General features: G+C 38.8%; 1 protein-coding gene across 3 annotated transcripts in view; it reads left to right on the forward strand.

The window, feature by feature from the left end:
- Positions 1 to 1,506: 1,506 nt before the first annotated feature.
- The window catches only part of PPP3CC (protein phosphatase 3 catalytic subunit gamma), a 107,041-nt gene continuing 84,476 nt past the window's right edge, over positions 1,507 to 24,071 (forward strand). Inside the window, exon 1 of one of the 3 annotated variants that reach the window (XM_043981456.1) lies at positions 1,507 to 1,923. In XM_043981456.1, the coding sequence (XP_043837391.1) occupies positions 1,872 to 1,923 (52 nt within the window). In that variant the 5' untranslated portion in view covers positions 1,507 to 1,871. The remainder of the gene's footprint in view (positions 1,924 to 24,071) is intronic. The other 2 variants (XM_043981455.1, XM_043981457.1) reach the window with 2 other exon arrangements.

Below are 24,071 nucleotides of genomic sequence, written 5' to 3' on the forward strand. Positions count from 1 at the left end.
CTGTCTCTAGTATAAGTGAAAACCTTAGTCTAGGATTTAAGGCCTCACAGAATCTGGTTTCAGTCTTATTTCACTGAATTATCCTTCATAAATTTTGCTTCCCAGTAAAACTTAACCACTACCTGTTTCTCAAATCTGATTGATAGGCATCAAAGTAACCTCCTCCACATCCCACACTGTGATCCATTCCCTAGTCCATGCCTGTCAATCAACAAGCATTTATTTATGGGCCTACTATGTACCAGGCTAGGCAGACTTAAGTGGCAGTGGGGAGCTCTCCAGCTACCCTTCCCCACCTTTTAAAATTAGAAGCTCCTCAACACCACTGCTAGGTTTATATCCCAAAAAGAAATGAAAAAGAGATCTATTTGTACAAAAATATTTATAGCAGCTCTTTTTTGTAGTGGATAAGAATTGGAAATCAAAGGAACGCCCATCAATTGGGGAATGGCTAAACAAGCTGTGGCATATGATGGTGATGGAATATTATTGTTCTACAAGAAATGACAATCAGGATGATTTCAGAAAGGTCTAGAAAGACATGTATCAACTGATATAAAGGAGAAGTGAGCAGAACCAGGAGAACATTGTGCACAGTGACAGCAATATTGTTTGAAGAACTGTGAATGACTTAACTATTCTCAACAATACAATGATCCAAGACTATCCCAAAGGACTACTGATGAAACATGCTATCCACCCCTAAAGAAAGAACTGATATTGTTGGAACACAGATTGAAGCATGCTATTTTTCACTTTCTTTCACTTTTTTCTTTCATTCAAGTTTTCTTGTACAAAATGCCTAATATGGTAATGTTTGACATAATTGTACGTGTATAACCTATATTTGATTGCTTACTGCCTCAGGGAAAGAGGGATATTATTTGGAACTGAGAACTTTAAATAAAAATGTTTATTATTATTAAAAATAAAATAAAATAAACTCTTGGAGCTGTCTTCCCAGCACGGAATCCTCAGCGCCTGGGACACGGGCCGATGGTGCAGTTAGCAGACGGCTCCCGAGGTTGCATTCCGAAATGGATGAAGGGCGGGCGGAGCGCGTGCACGGGGGCTGCGAAGACCACCCTGACTAGCGCGGCAGAGGCCTTGCGCGAGCGTGGGGGTGGTGCTGGAGCAAGGATGGAGAATCTGAAAATGACCAACTGCAAGAGGCGAAGGAAGAGGGCCTGAGGGCCTCCCGCCCCCAAGATGCCTGCGGCGGCCTCGGCGCTCCAAAGGCCGCGTCCCGCAGGGTCTGACCCTGAGAGAGCCGTGGGCGTGGGTGCGAACGGAGAAGGCACGCGGAGGGAAAGAGAAAACAGTAGAAAAGCAAAGCCCGGCGAATGGTAGAGGCGTATGGATGCGCGTGCGCACGAAAGCGAGCGTCTCGGGCGCCTGCGCGGCAGCCACGGGAAGGGCCGCTGGGGCTGAGCAAGGGGAACTCGAGGAGTCCGGCAGCGCGTTGGAGCCTCCGCGGAGCGGCGGGGGCGCGCGGGGCGGAGGGGAAGTGGTGGCTCTGGGGAGGGCTAGTGGAAACGGAGCGCGGGGGAGGAAGGGTGCGCGCCACGAGGGGCGGCGCGCGTGCGCGCTGAGCTGGGACGGGTCGCGAGAAGCTGCTGCTGGCTCTGTTGCCGCGGCCGCTGCGGCTTGAAAAAAGGGGGTCGCGCGGGGCGGGATTCGGTCGGGCGAACGCGAGCCCGGAGCCTCGGGGCTTGCTCTGCCTCCTCGGGCCTAAGCCGCCCTGAAGAGCCCGAGACGGGGAAGAACGGGCCGGCCGGCCCTGGGGGAAGCGGACACCGCCGGGGAAGGAGGCGGCGGCCCAGGGCCCGGCCGCCGCCCGGAACGAGGAGGAGGAGGGAGAGGAGGGGACCATGTCCTCGAGGGCCCGCAGCAAACTCTCTACCACTGACCGCGTCATCAAAGGTACCGGCCCGGGGAACGGCCTCCGGTCCGCGGCTGGAGAGGGCGAGGGAAAGGGCAGACCCGGGGGGTCTTCTGGGCCGAAGGGGGCCAGTCTCGGGCTGTCCCTCCGACTCGGAGGGTCCCGGGGGGGCGGTGGCCGGCGGACGGGCCCTGGCCGGCCGGGCGTCTGGGAGCCCGTCGGTGCTTGGGAATGTCCCTGTGCCGGCTGATCTGATCTCTCGGGGATGGGGTGTGGATTTCCTCTCTCGGCTCGTTTCCAGGACGTAGGATCTCATTGATTCTTCGGGGTACGGAGTGATTCTCAGGTCAGATCCCACCCCCTCTCCTTCCCTACCTCGGAATTAGCTGTTATTCTGTTTTTTCTGACCTCTTGGCCCGTTCTCAAACTTCCTCCCAATAGCCCCTAGAGTTACCTTCCTAGCTTGAAAATTGGGGCTCGAAATACTACAAGTCATCCCACCTGCCTTTTCTCTTTCCCCTTGTCGCCCCCTCATCTTAATCTGGTGCATTACTGCACTAAAGCTCTCTTAAAACCTGGTGAAATAAGCCTTCAAAGAAATCGCTTTAAGGAATTTACTTTTTTCCTAAAAAGATGCTTTTCGCATTTGTGTTTTTACTCTTCAGTCAACGCCCGAGAGCGTTATTCTCCGATGTAGGTGTTCATCTTGGAAAGATTTTTCTGTAAGAATGGTAAATATGGAAAGCTAAGTGCTATCAACTATTGACTGAATTAGTATAGGGTTTGTGCTTTGTTAAACTAGAAAGAACGGTCAAACGTATTCTCTTTAGTATGTCTTTTATTCAGACTTCTTGTCACACCCTTTGCTGGCATTCCTGGGTAGCAGAATTTAGTTTCAAATCACTAATGTGTGCCTGCATAATCCAGAGAACAGACTTTCGCTTTGGTTTGGAGGGATTAGTTGTAGTTTGAGGAAGAGATTGACTTCTTTTTTTCCTTTTGGTGTTAGAAAAAAGAAAGGAATAAATGGTGGTTCATATCAAGAGTGAGAAGGGTCTCTAAGGTCCCTTCTAAGATTCCCCAGTTTTGAGGGGGAGAAAAACCACTTGAAGACTCATTTTTTGTTTATAAGAGAGTAACTTATTCATGATGATGTTGGCTCAATATGTATTTAATAAATATTCTAGTTCCCTGTGGAGATAAAGTGGTGGTATAGTGGAAAAAATAGTGACTTTGAATCAGGACAGTCAGAGGTTCAAATCCCACATTTGACGATACTATGTTACCTTGTGCTGATCACTAAACCTTCTTGGGTCGAAGTGTCTTCTTCCCCTGTAAAATGACAGGGTTGGACTAGATGGCTTCTAAGCCTATGATCTGATGGTAATTATCTGGTATCATCAGGACATGAGGTATTCTATATTTTACAAATAATTTGAATTTACCCTTTTTAGTACCAATTTTATTGCAAATATTTCTAAAAGCTATGATATTCTTTCCTGTCTTAATCAAGGTAAACCGAACATAGTATACTATTTTTTTTTTTGTATACTATTTCTTGATGAGTCAGAATCATCATTATGAATAAGTTACTGTACTGGACCTTTAGAACCCTTTATCTATCTATCTATCTATCTATCTATCTATCTATTTATTTATTTTTTTTAGGGGGGTGAGGCAATTGGGGTTAAGTGACTTGTCTAGGGTCACACACCTAGTAAGTGTCAAGTGTCTGAGGCCGGTTTTGAACTCAGGTCTTCCTGACTCCAGAGCTGGTGCTCCATCTACTGCGCCACCTAGCTGCCCCAACCCCCTAATTTTTTATAATAGGGATGTGAAACTTGAATTGAGTTGAGGAAGTATCCATACAAATCACTTCAATAGTCTTGAAGTAAAATAGTAGGGATTTGGGTTCTAGTTCTGGCCATGCCTTTGAGCAAATGATTTCTGTTTGTTATCTTGTGCTTAAATTGTGGACGATAATACCTAGTTGAATTCCTCACAGATAGGATGTTAAAAATCAAATGACATTGAAGGCTTAAAACACTAAGTGCAAGATTTTTTCAGTGATGAGATGGTTGATAATGATAAGTGTAGATAATTCTTGGAGTCCTTGGAGATAGGAGCCATTGACCATTGAATTTTACTCAGTTTAATATGCATCTCAAAAATTGGAGAGGCCAAGTGGTATAGTAAATAGAGTGCTATCTTGAAGCCAGAAAGGCCTGCCTCTGAGCCACACTGCCTGTATGACCCTAGGCAAATCACTTACCCTCTCAGTACTGGGTGATTCACTGCATTGGTAAAGAGAATGTCCTTATTCAGTAGTATCCTATACTAAGAAATTCATAGGTCCAGTCCCGTTTTGTCTTCGACATTGTAGTGCTCACTGAAATTAAAATACTCAGTTTCATAAAAATGTACATAGCTTGTCCAGAACAGGCAGCTTTACAGAGACTAATACAGCTGTTTTTTTTCTAGTTTTGTAGATCCTACATTTTTCTGTTGACCACGTTGATATGAATATAACAAATGTAATAATATAGAATGTTTAGCATACAGTATGTTGATTGAATTTTATAATGTATTCAGTTCACAGAAATATATATTGAATGCATATTTTATGCACACATAGGTTCTGGTTTGACATTTTGGTTCCTGCTACCAACTTCTTCCCAATGTGTAGAAGTGGCTTTATAACTTATAAAAAACAATAGATGTTGAGGTGTTGTGGTCCAGTGGAAAGAATACTGACTCTTCAGTCATAGGATCTGAGTTCAAGTTCTTCTTTGAGACTTAATTATGTGTGCAACCTTGTGGACAAGTCATTTTAACTCCCTGGACCTCAGTTTCCACATCCATAAAATAGGAAGATTGAGCTAGATGGCTTTTGAGATCCCTTCCAGCTCTTAGATCTTATGATATAAAGGTGAACTGCTTAAAAAAATATTTTCTGTGATTTGTTGTAATGATTCAGATTCATTATGGCACCACTTCCAATACCTAGGTCAAAGAACTAGAGACCCATATGCATGAGTACACATGAAGGATTCATTTTCAACTTGATTGATGAAATTCTGAACTGTGTACTCTTTTTATTTGGTTCAGAAATATTGCTTTTCTTTGACAGAATTTTTTTAAAAGTATAACTTCAGATCGAATTATTTCTAGAAATAAGGAAGTTTGCATTAGAAATATACATACTCGTGTGTATGTGATCTGTATCAATAGCTATGTCTATATAAATATAGATACATATCACCATATGTCCCTGTGACATACTGCAGAGGTGGCATTCTTAAGACCAGGGAACAGACCATTGGGCTGCAAAACGAGGCTGGAACCAGATTAGAATATCCTTGGGAAATGCTTAACAAAATAAATAAAAATACAATACATCATAGATAATGGTAATTTGTGGTTTTCTAAATCAGTATGCAGCCTGCTGGGATCTAGTTCACTGGCATAGTAGGTAGAGAGCTGCCCTGGAAGCCAGGAAGACTTGGGTTCAAGTCCCGACTCTAATATATAATATCTGTGTGACCCTTAGTACCTCACTTATCCTCTCAGTACTCTTGCAACTTCTCTTCAGAGAAGGTGGCATCCTGCATTGGAAGAAGGAGTTTACTTAACTCCTCAGTTTATCCTATACAGTTGAAATTACAGGTTCAGTCCCTACTGCTATCCATATATATCTATCTCTGTCATCCACTTTTTCTCTTAATGGTATCCTCATCCTCCATTCACTCATGTTAGAAACCTTCATCATCTTCAGTCTCCTGGTTTCTTCTAGTCAGTTGCCAAGTATTGTTGATTCTCCCCATGTAGAATCACAAAGAATGATATAGAATCAACTATCTCTAGTTTACCTTTCTCACTTCTCACCTAAACTATTGCAGCAATTTCTGATTTGGTCTCCTTATCTCTGATCTTTACCCTCCTCTATATAGCTACCAAGTGACTGACTTTCTTTCTTTCTTTTATATAGTAAGAAATTAATAAATTGTTTGATTTGTTGATTTGATTATGCTTACAATTTTTATATTCTTGTTTTTTTTAACATTGCTATCACTTTTCCATGACTCCTAAGTGGCCACTTCCCTCAATTCCCTCAAAGAGAAATCATCCTTGTAATAAAGAAATATAGGTGTTTTTTTTTAGATTTTTTTTTTTGGGGCGAGGCAATTGGGGTTAAGTGACTTGCCCAGGGTCACACAGCTAGTAAGTGTCTGAGGCTGGATTTGAACTCAGGTGCTCCTGAATCCAGGGCCGGTGCTTATCCACTCCGCCATCTAGCTGCCCCAAGAAATACAGTTTTTAATATTTTAATCTTATTTTATTTCTGTCTTTTGTTTTTACAGCATCTTCTTTTCCAAATCATACTCTTATCCAAGTGATTATGAAACCCTAGTTGCTGATGCACTTCTATTCTCCATCTTCATCACTGACTTCTTCCTTAGTCCAGTCTACTTCAATCTAAGCCCCTTAAGGTCCTCTTCCAGATCTGCCCATTCTTTCCACTGTGTACTCTGTAATTCTTGTACCTTCAGACTTTCATTCATATTAATTTTTTTTCTTTCTCACACTTTCTCACATTTCTGGCATTTACTTACACCTGACTCCTTCTTGAGGACACTGTTACCATCAACATTGCACCCATCAAATGGTAGTGTTGGGCAAATGGAGTACTCCTTGTTCCCCATTGCTACTTCCAGACTTTCCTTCTAACACCATCACTCAACATCTCCTTTTGAGGTCTATGCCATCCAAATTCATCACCCAGTCCAGATCTTGATGACCATTATTCATGAACACCCTTTTCTCTTCCCACCCCAGCTCCGTTTTCTTCTTTTCTCAGAGGGCAGCACCTTGAGCACGGTGTTTCTCTTCATTTTAATTTCTGTTCTCATATTAGGAGACTTATTGGTATTTCCTCAATTACTCTTCCTAGTTTTTCAATCTACTCAATTCACATACCTTGACCACACATACCCTTGATCTTGCCATCACCCACAAGTGTTACACTTTCACATTCATGAACTCTGAAATTCTTTTGTCTGATTATAATCTATCATTCCATTTTCCCTTTGCCTTAGGACCTCTAAACCTTGCATTTAACCTTAAAAAAATTAGCAAGCATTTATTTTCTCCCGTCCCACTCTTCCCTCCACCATGACCTCCATTCACTCTATTCTCAGTTCTTTCTCTAGCTATCATCACATCTGCCTGTACTAGATAGACTTTTCTCCTGTCTCTCTCCTTCTTGGTGAATCAATTCAGTTTTGTTATCCTCTACTCTTGAATCTTTCTGGCATCTCGCCAGACCCCAATTTTTGATTACTTTCAATATCTGTCTCCTTCCTTCTTATTCATGTACTATTTAATGGTATTGGAGAAAATAATGAAATCTTTCTGATTAGGTCTACTACAAATTTATCTAATCCTAACTGGGCTTTCATTGCTGCCTGGCATTTTATACTTCTTCCTTGTCCTTCTCAGAGTACCAAATCTTATTAACCACATTTTTTTTTAAAGAGGAAGAAAATGTTCCACATTTCTAGATTCACCCACCTCTGCAGAACAGCAGAGAGAAATATTTTATATCTTTTCTTTGAGGCCAAGGTTGTTCCTTACACTTTAACAATATCTAAAGAAGTGTAAAAATCCTCTTAGATGTCATCTGTAGTATTGTGTAGTATTGGACACCACAAGGACATTTATAAGCTCAGTAGAGTTCAGAGGAGAGCACACAAGATGATGAAGGGTCTTGAGTTCATGTCATATGTGGGTCTGTTGAAGGAGCCAGATATGTTTAACCTGGAGAAGAGAAGGGGAGATAAGTTAGTTGTCTTCAGATAGCTGAAGACCTGTCTTGTGGAGGAAGAATTAGACATATTCTCCCAGGTCCCCCAGGACAGAACCAAGAGCAATAAGTGGAAGTTTCATTAAAACAAATTTAGACTTGGTATCAGGACATGTTTGCTAATGAATAGAGCTGTTTTAAAGTGGAATGGGCTGCCTCAAGACTGGTTACCCCTCCTTGGAGGACTTTGAGCAAGAGGCTGAATGACCATTTGACAGGCATTGTTTAGTAGGGATGCCTTTTATGTATGGGTTAAATTAGGTGGTCACTAAGATTCCTTCGGGGTCTTAAATTTTGTTACTCTCTGAAAGACTGTTAAGGGGGGGGATGAGGAAGGGAAGGAGAGAGGGAAAATTTTTTAATGTTTTTGCATTTCTAGTTCCTAGCACAGTACATTGTGCATGGTAGGTGCTTAATAAATGATTGTTTTATTGGACCATATTGGGATATAACATATAAGTAAATTCACACATATATACAAATAAACTCAAAGTATATTTAGAGTAAATGAAAGTGGAGAGAGTACTTATAATTGGAGTGTTAAGAAAGGCCTTATGTAGGAGGTAGTAAGGCAGTTAGGTGGGGCAGTATCTAGAGTGCTGGACCTGGAGTCAGGAAGACTCCTGAGTTTAAACCCAACTTCAGACACTTATTAGTTGTATGACCCTGGGCAGGTCACTTAATCCTGTTTGTCTCAGTTTTCTCATCTGTAAAATGAGCTGGAGAAGGAATTGGCAAACCACTCCAGTCTCTGCTAAGAAAACCCCAGATTGGATCATGAAGACTTGGAAACAACTGAAATGACTGAACAACAAACAAGGTGGCACCTGAGCTATCCTTTAAAAGAACCTAGGAATTCTACTAGGCAGTTGAGGAACTGCTGCATTCCACACACCACCTGTGCAATGACACCTAGACTTTTGATGTGTATTGATTTGTGTAGTGTTGTGTATAGGAAACATCTAACAAGTCAGTTTGACTGGAATAGAGAGCATGTGAAGTGAAATAATATGAGATAAGATTGTAGAGGTAGATGGGAACAATACTGTGAAGGGCCTTAAATGTCAGACTGAGGAGCTTGCATTTTATGTTAGAATCAGTAAGTAGAGGGAGGAGAGAGGAGAGACAGACAGACAGGTAGACAGAGATGTAGGTCAGTCTGTGTTTTAGGAGTATTTGGCATTTGATTGGGAAGATATATTGAAGAGGTAAGATTCTAGAAGTAGGTAGGCCAATTAAAACCTTATTGCTGTGGATAGAGCACTGGCCCTGGAGTCAGGAGGACCTGAGTTCAAAGCCAGCCTCAGACACTTAACACGTACTAGCTGTGTGACCTTGGGCAAGTCACTTAACCCCAATTGCCTCACCAAAAAAAAAAACCAAAAACCTTATTGCTGTGAGGTCTAGAACTGGAGTAGAGGCTGTATTTGTGTTAAAAAGTGGACAGTTGTGTGTGTGTTGGGGCAGGGATGAGGATTGGCAACTGATTGGATGTTGGGGTTAAGGGAAAGGGAGAAGTTAAGGATGACTCAAAGGCTGCAAATGAGGATAACTGAAAGGATGATGCTATCTTTAATAGAAACTGGGAAGTTTGGGAAGGTAATGAGGTTTTGTTTTTTAAGTGAGGCAATTGGGATTAAGTGACTTGCCCGGGGTCACACAGCTAGTAAGTGTTAAGTGATGGAGGCCGGATTTGAACTCAGGTACTCCTGACTCCACAGCCAGTGCTCTATCCACTGCGCCATCTAGCTGCCCCAGTTGTTTTGAACATGTTGAGTTCCATGTGTCTTTGGGACATCTACATGGAGATTATTTACAACTCAATTGGCATAGAGAACATTCCAGAAAGACATTAGGACAGTTAATCAACAAGCATTATTAAACTTACTCAGTTACTATGCTAAGCATTGGCAATACAAAGAAAAGCATAAACAGCCCCTACCATCAAAATGCCCACATAATTAGGGAAATAACAAGAAAACTACGTATATACGTGATATATGCAGAGTAAATGAGAGGAAATCTGAAAGGGACAAGGAAGGTCTTGCAGAATGTGGGATTCTAGTTAAGACTTGAAGGAAGCCAGGAGGCAGAATGAGGAATGAAAGAATTCTAGACATGAGCAGCAGCTAGTGAAAATACATGAAGTTGGAAGATGAAGTGGCTTACGCGGACAACAGCAAAGCTGCCAGTGTCACTAGATTACATACTGTAAAGAGAGGAAATAAAGTATAAAACTGGAAAGTTCGGAAGGGGCCAGGTTATGTAGGGCTTTAAAAGCCAAACAGAAAATTTTATATTTAATTCTGAAGCCACTGTATTTTATTGAATAGAGGGTGACTTGGTCAGATTTTGGACTTCCTAACATCATGTTGGTAGCTAAATGAAGGCTGGACAGGTACAGGGAGAGACTTGAGTGCTGTTTCTATTTCAGTAACCCAGGTGTGATGTGATGAAGATGTGATGTACACCAGGGTTTTGGCAGTGTTAGGGGAGAGATTGGTGCATATGTAAAGGATTTTATGAAGGGTAGAATCAACAAGACTTACTGACATATTGGATATGAGACAAGAGAGTGGGTAGTTGAAAAATGACACTTATGTACTTATCCTGTGTAACTGGGAAGGTGGTAGTCTCTTCAAAAGTAATAGGAAAGGGGAACCTAAGTGGCGCAGTGGATAAAGCATTGGCCCCGGATTCAGGAGGACCTGAGTTCAGATCTGGCCTCAGACACTTGACACTAGCTGTGTGACCTTGGGCAAGTCACTTAACCCTCATTGCCCCACCAAAAAAAAAAAGGTAATAGGGAAGTTGAGGACAGGAGGGAGTTTTGGGGGGATATAATATGTCCAGTTTTGGATATGTTGAGTTTTAAGTGTCTGAAATATCCAATTTATTGATATTTTTTGTCTTTGCATCACCCAGGTTTCCCTCATATCTCTCCTTCAGAGAGTCATCCCTTCCATTATGAAATAGGATTTTTTTAAAAAAAGAAAAGTGGAAGAAGAGGGAAAAATGAACAAAACCAACATAACACTGTTCCTAATCTGTGGCTCTCCCCTACTGCACCTCTGCAAAGGAGTTGGGGAGGTGTCTTTATACCTCTTGTTTAGGCATAAGCCTATTTGTAATTTTGCACTATTCATTTTCAATTGGTTTGTAGTTATTCTCTCCATTTACATTGCTGTAATCCATCCCATTCCTGGCTCTGCCCACTTCAACAGGTCATGTAAGTTTGTTCTTGCTTCTGTGTATTTACATATTCATTCTTTCTCATAGTGAAGCAATATTTAATTAAATTCATGCATCACAATTTGCCTAGCCATTTTCCAGGTAATGGATATTTATTTTGTTTCCAGTTCTTTACTACCATAGAAGAGTCTTCTCTAAATATTTTGGAGTATATTGAATCCTTTTTTATCAGTGACTTCTTTGGGGTATGTACCTAGCACTGGGTCAAAGTATATAGACATTTTAGTTAGTTTATTTTCATGATTCCAAATTCCTTTCCAGAATAGTTGTACCATAGCTCCACAGCATTCTTTTTCCTGTCTTTCTAAAATCTGTTTGTCATCTTCATCAGTGTTACTATCCAGGGTAACACCACGCTCTCAGTCACTCAACTCACATGTAGGTATCATCCTCAATTTCTCCTTTCACCCCACCCAACCTCTGTTGCCTCATCCTGTTGATTTTACTTTTGTATCTTTTGTATATTTCCTTTTTTCTTTTTCGACAGTGTAAGGGCTAAAATTCTAGCTATACTATCTAAAATCTAATGAGTGGTCGCCAATAAATTATAAGCTTTAGCAAGAGTTAGACTTTTAAGCATTTATTAAGAAGAATAAGAATTTGGTGAAGAGAGAGAAAAAGGCCTAGATTCATGTGTCTATCAAAGGGATAGTGCATTTTAGCTCCACTCTCCACGAGAGTCCTCATGAAAGATCGAGAGAGCCACACCTCCTTCATCCCACAAGCCTCCTGTGAAAACTGGAAATGTCCTGTCCCCACACACACAGCTCCAAGGGAATTGGCTGATAGCTTTGATCAACAGTACCCACGAGCTAATATCACTTCCTGACGCCAAGGACCTGACCGCATGGCTTGCCCTCAGACGCCTTCTTCTCATGGCAGAGCTTTCCTACAGTAGCTCTCCAGCAGGTGGCGTCATTCCAATTGTTAGAACAGTCACCACCTTAGAACAAACCACCATCACCTCCCAATGTGGCCTATTGCAATAGTTTATTGATTGGCCTTCCTGTCTCAAATCTCTCCCCATTCTAGTCTATCCTTCACTCAGCTGCCAAAATTATCTTCCTAAAGCACAAATCTGACCATGCCACTTATTATTTAATAAGCTCCAGTGGCTTTATCGCCTCTGGGATCAAATATAAAATCCTTTGGCATTTCAAGCCCTTCAAAACTTGACTCGCTCCTACCTTTCCAATCTTCTTACCCCTTACATATGTAAGGGGCTAAAATTCTAGCTATACTGTCTAAAATCTCTAATGAGTGGTCGCCAATAAATTATAAGCTTTAGCAAGAGTTAGGCTTTTAAGCATTTATTAAGGAAAATAAGAATTTGGTGAAGAGAGAGAGAAAGGCCTACATTCATCTATCTATTAAAGGGAGAGCGCATTTCTAGCTCCCTTCTCTATGAGAGTCCTGGCAAAAGAGACCCAGAGCATCAGCTTTGGCCCCTCTTCCTCCCACAAGCACAAGTCACTTCCTGATGCCAAAGAAAAGCTGCATGGCCTTGCCTTCAGAGGCCTTCTCCTCATGGTGGAGCTTTCCTACAGTAAGTTTCCAGCTGGTGGCATCATTCCAGTCATTACACGTACATATACTCTTCAGTTCAGGGATGCCACGACCTCCTTGCTGTTCCTAGAACAAGGTATTCCATCTCCCAACTCTAGGCATTTTCATTAGCTATTTGTCATGACAGGAATACTCTTTCCTCTTCTCTACCTCCTGGCTTCCTGACTTCCTTCAAGTCTCAGCTAATATCCTATCTTCTACAAGAAGCCTTTCCTGATTTCCCTGTAATATTAGTGCCTTCCCTATGCTTATCTTCTCTAATTTGTACATAGTTGTTTTCCCCCATTAGACTGAATTCTTTGAGAGCAGGGACTGTTTTTTACCTTTGTTTGTGTCCCTTATACTTTTTTTTTTTAGTGAGGCAATTGGGGTTAAGTGACTTGCCCAGGGTCACACAGCTAGTTAAGCGTCTGAAGCCGGATTTGAACTCACGTACTCCTGACTCCAGGGCCGGTGCTCTATCCACTGCGCCATGTAGCTGCCCCTGTATCCCTTATACTTGACACAATGCCTCGAACATAGTAAGGGCTTAATAAATGCCTATTGACTGACTGGTTGCGTTTTTAAAAATTTTTAAGTGAGGCATTTGGGGTTAAGTGACTTGCCCAGGGTCACACAGCTAGTAAGTGTTAAGTGTCTGAGGCCGGATTTGAACTCAGGTACTCCTGACTCCAGGGCCGGTGCTCTATCCACTGCACCACCTAGCTGCCCCTGACTGGTTGCTTTGATTTACCTTTTATTGTTAGTAATTTGGAGCATTCTTTCATATGGTTGTTAATAGTTTGTAATTCTTTTCAGAACTGTTTGTTCATATCCTTTAATAACTTACAAATTGAGGGGCAGCTAGGTGGCACAGTGGATAGAGCACTGGCCCTGGAGTCAGGAGTACCTGAGTTAAAATCCGGCCTCAGACACTTAACACTAGCTGTGTGACGCTGGGCAAGTCACTTAACCCCAATTGCCTCACTTAAAAAAACAAACAAACTTAAAATTGGAAAATGACTTTTAGTCCTACATATTTCTATGAGTTTTCTATATGTCTTGGATGCCAAACCCTCATCTGAGAAATTTAATAAGAGACTTCTTTTCCATTTGACTGCCTCCCTTTTCATTCTAGATGCATTAACCTTGTCTGCACAAAAGCCTTCCAATTGCATGTAATCAATATTATCCCCTTTAATTGCCTCCATTACTTGCCTGTTTAAGAACTCATCTCCTACTACATTTTAGGAGGCTTAGTAAATTCCTATTGACTGACTGACATGACCCCTGAGCAAGTCACTTAACTTCTTATGCCCCTATACAACTCTCTGAGACTATCACTTGTTGATTTGCATTGATAGTAAGGAAATTTCTCATTATACTATTAAATCATTGGTCTAGGCCAAAAAACTTTAGAGCATAAATATAGCCAAATATGCATATTTCTGTTTACATAATGTTGTCAATTTTGGTTGAGAAATTGTGCATTATTCCTTCACTATAAGAGTTTTGTATTGGTTTACATTTTGTACTGCATGTACTTAATAATTTATCAGTATAATGAGGTTTTGGTACAGAGAAATGTTGGAAGTCTGAGTGGATCATCTTTCTTCTGGGTAGACAGAATTCCCTAGAGAAGAAATAGCTACTTTCCCAATGTTTTTGCACTAGTGGTAGTCTCCTGGCAGGGTAAACAGGGTTTTTTTGTTTGTTTTTTTATATATATAGGTCTTAAATTATAAGCATTATCCAAGAAGTAATTGAACAGATTTTTTTGAATGTCACTCAGACATTTGGTATCGAAGGTGTTTCTTTTTCTCATAAAATAGATACCACTTTTATCTGTAAAGTAAAAGGAATACAATTAAGACAAACTTCCTAGGAAAAATATCATGGATATCTTTCCATTTGGTAAGAACAGAAATGTGGTATTTAGAAAAAAGTTTCATGCTTATGAATTCATTACTTGAAACAGATTTAAGAAATAATAAAGAAACAAAAGAACATTTGATGTGAAAAATTCAATGTAGATATGGCTGATTATTTTAAACTTGATGCTACTTCAAAGAAGCAGTTGCTTTGCTGGTAACTTTTTTGGGGGGGGTGGGGCTATGGGGGGGTTGAGTGACTTGCCCAGGGTCACACAGCCAGTAAATGTCAAGTGTTTGAGGCCGGATTTGAACTCAGGTACTCCTGAATTCAGGGCCGGTGCTTTATCCACTGTGCCACCCAGCTGCCCCCTGGTAACTTTTTAAGGTAAAGAATAATGTCAGTGGGTTTGCATTTTGATTCTGCATATGTAGAATTGTAACTAGGGAAAGACCCACCTGTTCAGGTATTGTTATTTGATCTCTTTTGGAGGCAACATCCTTTGTTGAAATATATGTATGTGTGTATGTGTAGGAATAGATAAAATAAATGTGTATTTGTATATAACAGAGGGAGATGACAAAATATGAACAATTGCTTGTCCTGTTTGTCATTTCTTATAGCGTGATAATATTCCATTACCATCATATGCCACCGCTTGTTTAGCCATTTCCCAAATAATGGGCATTTCTTTGATTTCTAATTCTTAGCCATCACAAAAAGATGCTATAAATATTTTTGCATAAATAGGTCTTTTTCTCTTTTGGGGGGATGTCTTTGGGATATAAACTTAGCAGTGGTATTGCTGGATCAAAGGGTATGTACAGTTCGGTAGCTCTTTGGGCATAATTCCAAATTGCTCTCCAGAATGTTTGGATCAGTTCACAACTCCACCAACAGTGGATTAGCATCCCAGTTTCTCCACATCCCCTCCGACACTCAGTATTTTTCTTTTTTTGTTATATTTACCACTCTGATAGGTATGAGGTGTTTTAATTTGTATTTCTCTGATCAGTAGTGATTTAGAACCTTTTTTTCATAACTATAAATAGCTTTGATTTCTTTGTCTGAAAACTGCGTTTTCATATCCTTTGACCATTTATCAATTGGGGAATGACTTGTATTTTTATAAATTTGACTCAGTTCACTGTATATTTGAGAAATGAGATTTTTATCAGAGATACTTGTTGCAAGAATTCTTTCCCAGTTTTCTGCTTTCCTTATAATCTTGGTTATATTAGTTTTGTTTGTGCAAAACTTTTTAATTTTATATAATCAAAATTATCTATTTTATATTTTGTATTGCTCACTATATCTTCTTTGGTCCTAAATGCTTCCTCTGTCCATAAATCTGACAGATAAATGAATCCATGCTCTCTTAATTTGTGTATAGTAACCTTTACGTGTAAGTCATATACCCATTTTGACCTTATTTTAGCATACCGTGTGAGATGCTGGTCTATACCTAATTTATGTCATACTATTTTCCAGTTTTCTCAGCAGTTTTTGTCAAATAATGAGTTTTTGTTCCAGAAACTTGGATCTTTGGGCTTATCATATCCTACATTACTATTGTAAGGGCCTAAAATTCTAGCTATAATGTCTAAAATCTAATGAGTGGTTGCTTTAAATTAGAAGCTTTAGCAAGAGTTTAGACTTTTAAGTATTTATTAAAGTGCATCAGAAGTTGCTGAGGAAAGAGAAAGAGAGAGAGACTGAGGTAAAAATCAAACTTCATCTAACTATCTCTAAGAGAGAGCCCTGCATCTCATCTGTCTAAGCCAAGTCAGGAACCAAAAAGGACCTCACCTCCACGGCTACTCCTAGAACCTCTTGTAAAATAGGAAAAAGGGCCGTCCACACACACACAGCTCCAAGCTAATTGGCTGGTAACTTTGATTAACAGAACCCACAAGCAAACATCACTTCCTGACACTGAACTGACCTTCGAAACCCCAGAAAAGGTCACTTCTGGAGGCTAAAGCCACATGGTTTCTTTTCAGGCCAGAATTCACAATGTTCCTCCCAGCAGGGGGTGTCATTCCAATTCTCACACTATAGTCATTTACTATAGTGTATATTATTATTATCTTAACATTTATTGAATATTTACAATGCATGGTGTCTTGGGAGATTTAAAGTCTAAATTAGATAAACACTAAAAGATTAATATGTACTTAAGGAAAAGTAGCCATGTACAGTAGCTGGTTCCTAGAATGCCCATGATCACATTGTGAGGGGACATAGGATCATGAGTTTGGAAATGTAAAGGACTTTTGAGGTCATCTAATAAAGCTCCTTCATTTTACAGTTTAGATTTCTGAGGCCTAGGGAGGTTAAGGTCACATAGCCAAAAAGTGATAGACAGAATTTGAATTCAGATTGTCTGACTACAGCTCTTTAGCTCTTTCTGCTATACCATACTGATTCAGTGAAGTCTTAGGAAAAGTGTCCAAAAAGAAAATTACTTGAAGTAGTAAGTTGTAACTTATTAGGGAGAATACTTAGTTTGGTCAAAGGAAAATTTATTTCATATATTTAGGCCTTAAAAGAAAACTTTAAAATTATGGGGAGATAACAATGAAATCCTAAATAACGAGTGAATCAGTCATAGAAACAATAGCCATTAGTGATGAAACAACATATCAGAATTTCTGCGATGCAGCTAAAGTTCTCCATGGGGAGAACCATATCCTTACAAATGGATATTAATACAGTTGGAAAAGAGAATGAATGAATGAATTTGTGTATTTTAAAAATTAGAGCCAACTTATGAACCCAAAATAAGTACAAAAGAGGAGATTTAAAAAAAATTAATGGGGAAATACATAAATTGGAAATGGAATCATAGAAATGATAAAACAAAAAGCAGGTTCTTTCGGAAGACTAATAAAGTTGATAAACGCTTAGCTAATTTGATTTTTTTTAAAACAAGAAAGAAATCAGATCAATAAAGTAGCAAAGGCAAGGTGAAAACAAAACCAGAAGAAAAATCAGAACATATTATGTAGTTATATGCTAACAAAACAGAACACAAGAAGTAGAGGAATATCTTCAAAAATATAAACTGCCCAAACTATGAGAAGACCAAATAGAAATCTTAAATAACCCATTCTCAGAAAATGAAATAGATCTAGTTATAAAGGAACTATCAAAAGGAAAAACTCCTGGTCCTCATAGATTCAAAGGAGAATTCTGTCAAACTTTTAAAGAACAGTTAGTATTTACACTTACCAAATTATTCTCAAAAAGTGAGAAAGCACCCTACCAGAATCTTTTATGAGACAAATATAGTCCTACTATCTAAACCAGAGAAAAAATAAAACAGACAGAAAACAACAGACCAGTATCATTAGTTCCCCCCCAAGTGACTTGCCCAGGGTCACACAGCTAGTAAGTGTCAAGTGTCTGAGGTTGAATTTGAACTCAGATCCTCCTGAATCCAGGGCCAGTTCTTTATCCACTGCGCCACCTAGCTTCCGCCAGACCAATATCATTAGTGAACATTGACTCAAATTTTTTTTTTTTAATCCTGTCAGATGAGAGTAATTTACCCAAGAATCCATTATGACTGTGAGATTTATACCAGAGATATAAGGATGGTTCAACATTAGGAAAAATCAGTACAATTAATCATATTAAAAACCAAAGCATCCAAAACTACATGATCATCTTGATAGATGCAGAAAAAGCTTTTAACAAAGTACAACATTTTTTTTGTGGTAACCTATTAAAAATATAAAAAGCAGCTATCTAAAACCAAAAGCAAGCATCACATGTAATGGGAATCCACTAGAACCTTTTCCAGTAAATGTGAAGCGAGGATGTTCACTGTCCCTAGTATAATTTGTTCTCATTCTGGAAATGCTAACAGCAGTAGTAAGATAAGAGAAAGAAATTAAAGGTATAAAGATAGGTAAAAAGGAGATAAAAGCATGCCTATTTGCTGATGTCATAATGGCTTACTTGGCAAATCCTAGTGAATCAGCAAAGATACTATTAGTTAAGAAAACTAACAGCTTCAGAAAATTGTAGGCTATGAAATTAATCCTCAAAACCCAACAACGTTTCTATATAACAAAAACAAAACATAGAAAATATAATAAAAAGGAAATGCCATTCCAAATAACTCCAAAAATATATAAACTACCTGGGGATCAATCTACCAAAGTAGATAAAAGATGTGTATAGATTAAATTACAAAGCATTATTTAAAGAAATAAAGAACAACCTAAATAGTTGGAGGAATGTTCAATGCTCATGAGTAGGCCATACCAATATAATAAAAATGACTACCAAAATTAGTTTACACTGTTAATATTATAACAATCAATTTACTCAGAGGATACAGTACTTTATACAGACACAACTTTAAAAAATAATTTATTTGGGAGAAAAAAGGATCTATAATATCAAGGGAAATGATAAAAACCAGTAGGGATGAAAGGGGGAATGCACTTCCAGACCTCAAACTATATTATAAAGCAGCAGTCACTGAATCCATCTGGTATTGATTTTTTTTTTTAAAGAGTGATTAGTGGAACAGACTAGATAAGGGAGAATCATGAATAATAGAACTCAATAACCTTAAAGTGGAAAACAAATTACCTAGGAAAAAAATTCCTCATTTGATTTTTAAAAGAACTGCTGAAAAAATTGGAAAGCGGGGCAGCTAGGTGGTGCAGTGGATAGAGCACCGGCCCTGGAGTCAGGAGGACCTGAGTTCAAATCCGGCCTCAGACACTTAACACTTACTAGCTGTGTGACCCTGGGCAAGTCACTTAACCCCAATTGCCTCACTAAAAAAAAAGAAGAAGAAGGGGCAGCTAGGTGGCGCAGTGGATAGAGCACTGGCCCTGGATTCAGGAGGACCTGAGTTCAAATCGGGCCTCAGCCACTTGACACTAGCTGTGTGACCCTGGGCAAGTCACTTAACCCCAATTGCCTCGCCCAAAACAAAACAAAAAAACCAGAAAGTATTTTGGCAAAAATTAGGCTTACACCAATACTTTATACCCTATTCTACAATATATTCTAAATGGATATGATATTAGTATTAAATATCATAAAATTAGGAAACAGCTCATTATCTCTCACAGTTATGGGGAGGGAGGATGAATTCAAACAAAAACAAGATACATAATATTTCTTTTTAGAAAGAAAAATCAGCACAACCGATTAATACATTCAAATAGCAAAACAAGAGATGAGGACAATTACAAAAGGTAAAATATATGACTTGGAATACTTGAAAAGCTTCTGCACGGACAAAAATAACGTAGAAGTGAAGAAGGGAAATGTTCAAATGAGGGGAAAATCTTGATATAAAATTTTTCTGATAAGAGTTTGGCATCCAAGACACAGAATTAATATTTGTGTGTGTGTGTGTGTGTGTGTGTGTGTGTGTGTGTGTGTGAGAGAGAGAGAGAGAGACTAATAGTCATTTCTCAATACATAAGTGGTCAAAGGATATGAACAGTTTTCAAAAGAAGAATTTCAAATTATTCTCAATCACATGAAAGAATGTGCCAAATCATTAATAACAGAAATGCAAATCAAAACATCCCTGAGATTTCACTTTATACTCTGCAAATTGGCAAAAATGACAAAAAATGGCAATAGTCAATGTTGTGGATTGGTTGCCACAATAATATTGTTGTTGGAACTATGAAATGGTACCATAATTTTGGAAAGCAATTTGTAATTATGCAAATATAGTGACTAAAATATCCATACCCTTTGAACCAGAAATTTCATTACTGGCCTTATACTTGAAGGAAGCCATTGACAAGAAAATCCATGTATATGACAAAGTATTTGTAGCAGTGATTTTTGTGATAGCTAAGACTTGGAAATAAACTGTCCATCAATTGAGGAATGGCTAAACAAATTGTGATACATGAATGTAATGAAATGTTACTATACTGTAAGAGGTGTGTGATGAATACAGAGAAGTGTGGAAAGATTTACATAAATTAATGCAGATTAAAGTAAGAGCAGCCAAAAAAACAATAAACACAACTACAAAAATGTAAATGAAAAGAACGACATGAAAAAACCCCACAAGTAAATATAACAAAATTATAAAGATCAAGCAGGACTCAATGAAGAGATCTGAGAGGACATCCCCAGACCTACCCCTACATGGAAGTGGGAGGTCCACAGGTGTCTCACATTGTGCATTTTTCAGACATTTTCAATGTATTAATCAGTTGTGCTAATTTTTCTTTCTAAAAAGAACTACTATTTATCATATGAGATAGCTCTTTGGGAGGATGGGGAGAGGGATACTTGTGATAACTTTGACATAAGGGAAGACACATCAATAAAGATGTTTTTTTTGTTTGTTTTTGTTTTTGTTTTTTTTTTGCGGGGCAATGAGGGTTAAGTGACTTGCCTAGGGTCACACAGCTAGTAAGTATCAGGTGTCTGAGGCTGGATTTGAACTCAGGTACTCCTGAATCCAGGGCTGGTGCTTTATCCACTGCGCCACCTAGCTGCCCCCAGTAAAGATGTATTTTTTGAAAGAGAGAAAAAAAGTAAGGAGAAAGATTTGCTAGAACCAAGTGGCAGAAAAAGAATTGGAGAGCCATTGGAAGGCCGTGGAGTGTTTTTTTGGTTGTGAGAGTAATATCATTTTAATTATTGTGTCTTCCCAGGAGAATATGAGTTCCTGAGGACAGACACTGTTTCATTTTGGTTTTGTATCCCTGGTACTTAACATAGTGCTTTTGTACACAATAAATATAGTAAATACATAGTACAATAATAAATACTTGCCAAATTGAATTATAGCTACAGTGTGAATTGCCTGAAGAAAGGGAAGTGGGAATTTCATATTTGGCAAATGGAAATTTCATATGTGGCAAGTGGGAAAATCATGAATAAAAACTGTAGCACAGTAAGTTAAAACATGGAGGTATGAAGGGAAATTGGAAAAGGTGAAATTAATGATTTGAGAGTATTATGGTACATTGTATAACATAGTCAATGGTTGACAGATATATTTAAATTGAAAAATAAAATAGCCCAGAAAATGAAGTTCTTTAGAGCAGGTGTTATTTCATAATTGTTTATATCAGTCAACTCACTTTAGTGCCTGCTTTAGACAGAGCTCTATAGTAGTCTCTCTGATGTATAAAGAGAAGTATAAAACAGGATTCTTAATCTCACGGAGCTTATATTATCTGTGGCATAAGCTTAATTTTCATATTGAGTTATTATTTATACATTAAATTTCTTTAGGTATTTGGATGGTGCTTTTTCATAAAACAAATCATATGCATTTTGGATTTAGAATATTTGTTTATAGTTGGGATACTTAGCTATCCTTTTTAGGTTACGCTTGTTTGCTTTTTTTTTTTTTTTTTTTGCGGGGCAATGAAGGTTAAGCGACTTGCCCAGGGTCACACAGCTAGTGTCAAGTGTCTGAGTCCGGATTTGAACTCAGGTCCTCCTGAATCCAGGGCCAGTGCTTTATCTACTGCGCCACCTAGCCGCCCCTGCTTGTATGCTTTTAAGGGTATTCTGAATATAATTTATAATGTATATTACATAATCTCTAAAAAGTAGCAAGTTGTGGAACAACCTATAACTAATACCATTTGGAAGAACAGAAAACTATACTATATCTCTTAGGAAATGTCTGTCTTGCCTTTATTTTTTGCAGGGCAATGAGGGCTAAGTGACTTGCCCAGGGTCACACAGCTAGTAAGTGTCAAGTGTCTGAAGCAAGATTTGAACTCAGGTTCTCCTGAATCCAGGGCCAGTGTTTTATCCACTGCACCACCTAGCTGCCCCCTGTCTTGCCTTTTAAATGAGCAAACAGCTGTGAGGGCCAAAATTTGATATACGGAGCGTTATTTGGGTGACTCGCCTTAATATCGGGGTCCCAGAAATATGAGGGACCCTTTTAGGTTTAACCTCCCCTCTGAACTGCCCTTTTAAGATATTTCTCCCAGGCCAATAAGTCTCTAAGCTTTAGTTCACAAAAGGATCAGATTTTATTACTTGGGAATTAATTAAACAACAAATGTGAAACTAATAAAAATCAAAGATAAGGAAATAGGAAAATAGAAATATAGAGAAATGCTCTTAACTCTAAACTTAGTGTATTAGGGTTTTCTGTAATTAAACTCACCAAACACCTGAACAGCCCGCCAGTCTAAGGTTGCTTGTGTGCCACCCGGACCACAGTCACCACACTGAGAGCACGAACACACCAGTGCAAGGGCCCAGCAGGAAAAAAGGCCAAGTTCCAGAAGACGCCTCCCCTTCTGGAAGCAGCCTGCCTCCCTTCAGCAAGCATTCAATCTCTCCTCCCCCAAAAGGGGAGGTCCTTCAAAAGCTGCCTTTCTGAGCTCAGTAGCATCTGTAACCTCGGGGTGGGCCAGGTGTGACCCCTCCCAAATGAGTTAGCTAAAAACAGGAATATTAATTTTTACCACAAATAATTTTTGCCACACAGCTATGTAAACAAGCATTAATGCTTCAACTGATAAGTGATCTTGGGAAGAAAGACTTGACTATTGCACATTTACCTCCAACTCCATATGTATTTTAGGCTTGTTTCTTTAAAAGTCTCTTTGGAGTTTGATTCATGTGTAAAACATGATTTCCTTTTAAAAATTGTCTTGGCTTTGTGAGTTTTTTAAAAATAAGGATTCTTTTATTTTTTAATGTTTTTAAAATTTTAAACTTAAATATAAAATGAGAAAAGAAAAAAAAGTTGCCATGTACGCAGCAGAATATAGAAGAGAATTCAATAAAAACAATAAATTTCCATTTCAAGAAAGCTTATGTAATAAATACCGTACATTATTTTTGAGATCTCTCTGGCTTTTCTTTGCTTCCATATTGGTTTTCTTTTGTTCTCTTTTGTGTGCTTTTAATTTTTATAAAATAAGGGTTATTTTAATAAATACCTAAAGTGATAAAATAGAAATACAGTTTGTAAAAATGACAATGGCAAAATCTGTTTATGGATGCTAAGGCCAAATGTAGGAATTTTGTGTTAATAGAGCACCAACAATAGTTATTGGGCATATAAATAAGTAAATAACTGGGGAAGATGGTGATAGTAGTAAAAATCTAGTAGGGGATGAAGGAGTAGATAAAACTAGATGTTATGAAAACGAGGGGAGGAAACAGCAAGTCTTTTCTGAGATCAGGATTGGTCATTATTAATTATACAGCAGTCTATTTCTTTTGTTCTTTACATTTACATTATTGTGGCTACTGTTTAAATGATGACCTCATTTTGCATCAGTTCATAAATCGTCCCATAGGTGGTTAAATTCTTCCTATTTATTTTTTCTTTCAGTACAGTGGTATTCCATTACATTCAGATGCTACAATTTCCTTAGTTCAGCTATTTACTACTACAAAAGATGCTGGGACTCATGTTTTTATTTTAAAGTTCCTACTCAGTTCTTGTCTTTTCATTTAAAATGCTTGAAAATCTACTTTATTAAAGGTACACTCTTTCTCCCTATATGATTATATTCACTTTTGTTCAGGATAAATTAATTTTGGTTTTAAGCCTTTGTCTTTTGCTTTTTAGAATATTGTATTCTGATATCTTGGACAGCTAGGTGGCACAGTGGATAGAGTGTCATGTCAGGCTTGAAGTAGGAAATTCATCTTCCTGAGTTCAAA

The sequence above is a fragment of the Dromiciops gliroides genome, chromosome 2 (genome assembly GCF_019393635.1).
Source record: "Dromiciops gliroides isolate mDroGli1 chromosome 2, mDroGli1.pri, whole genome shotgun sequence".
NCBI classification, from domain to species: domain Eukaryota; kingdom Metazoa; phylum Chordata; class Mammalia; order Microbiotheria; family Microbiotheriidae; genus Dromiciops; species Dromiciops gliroides.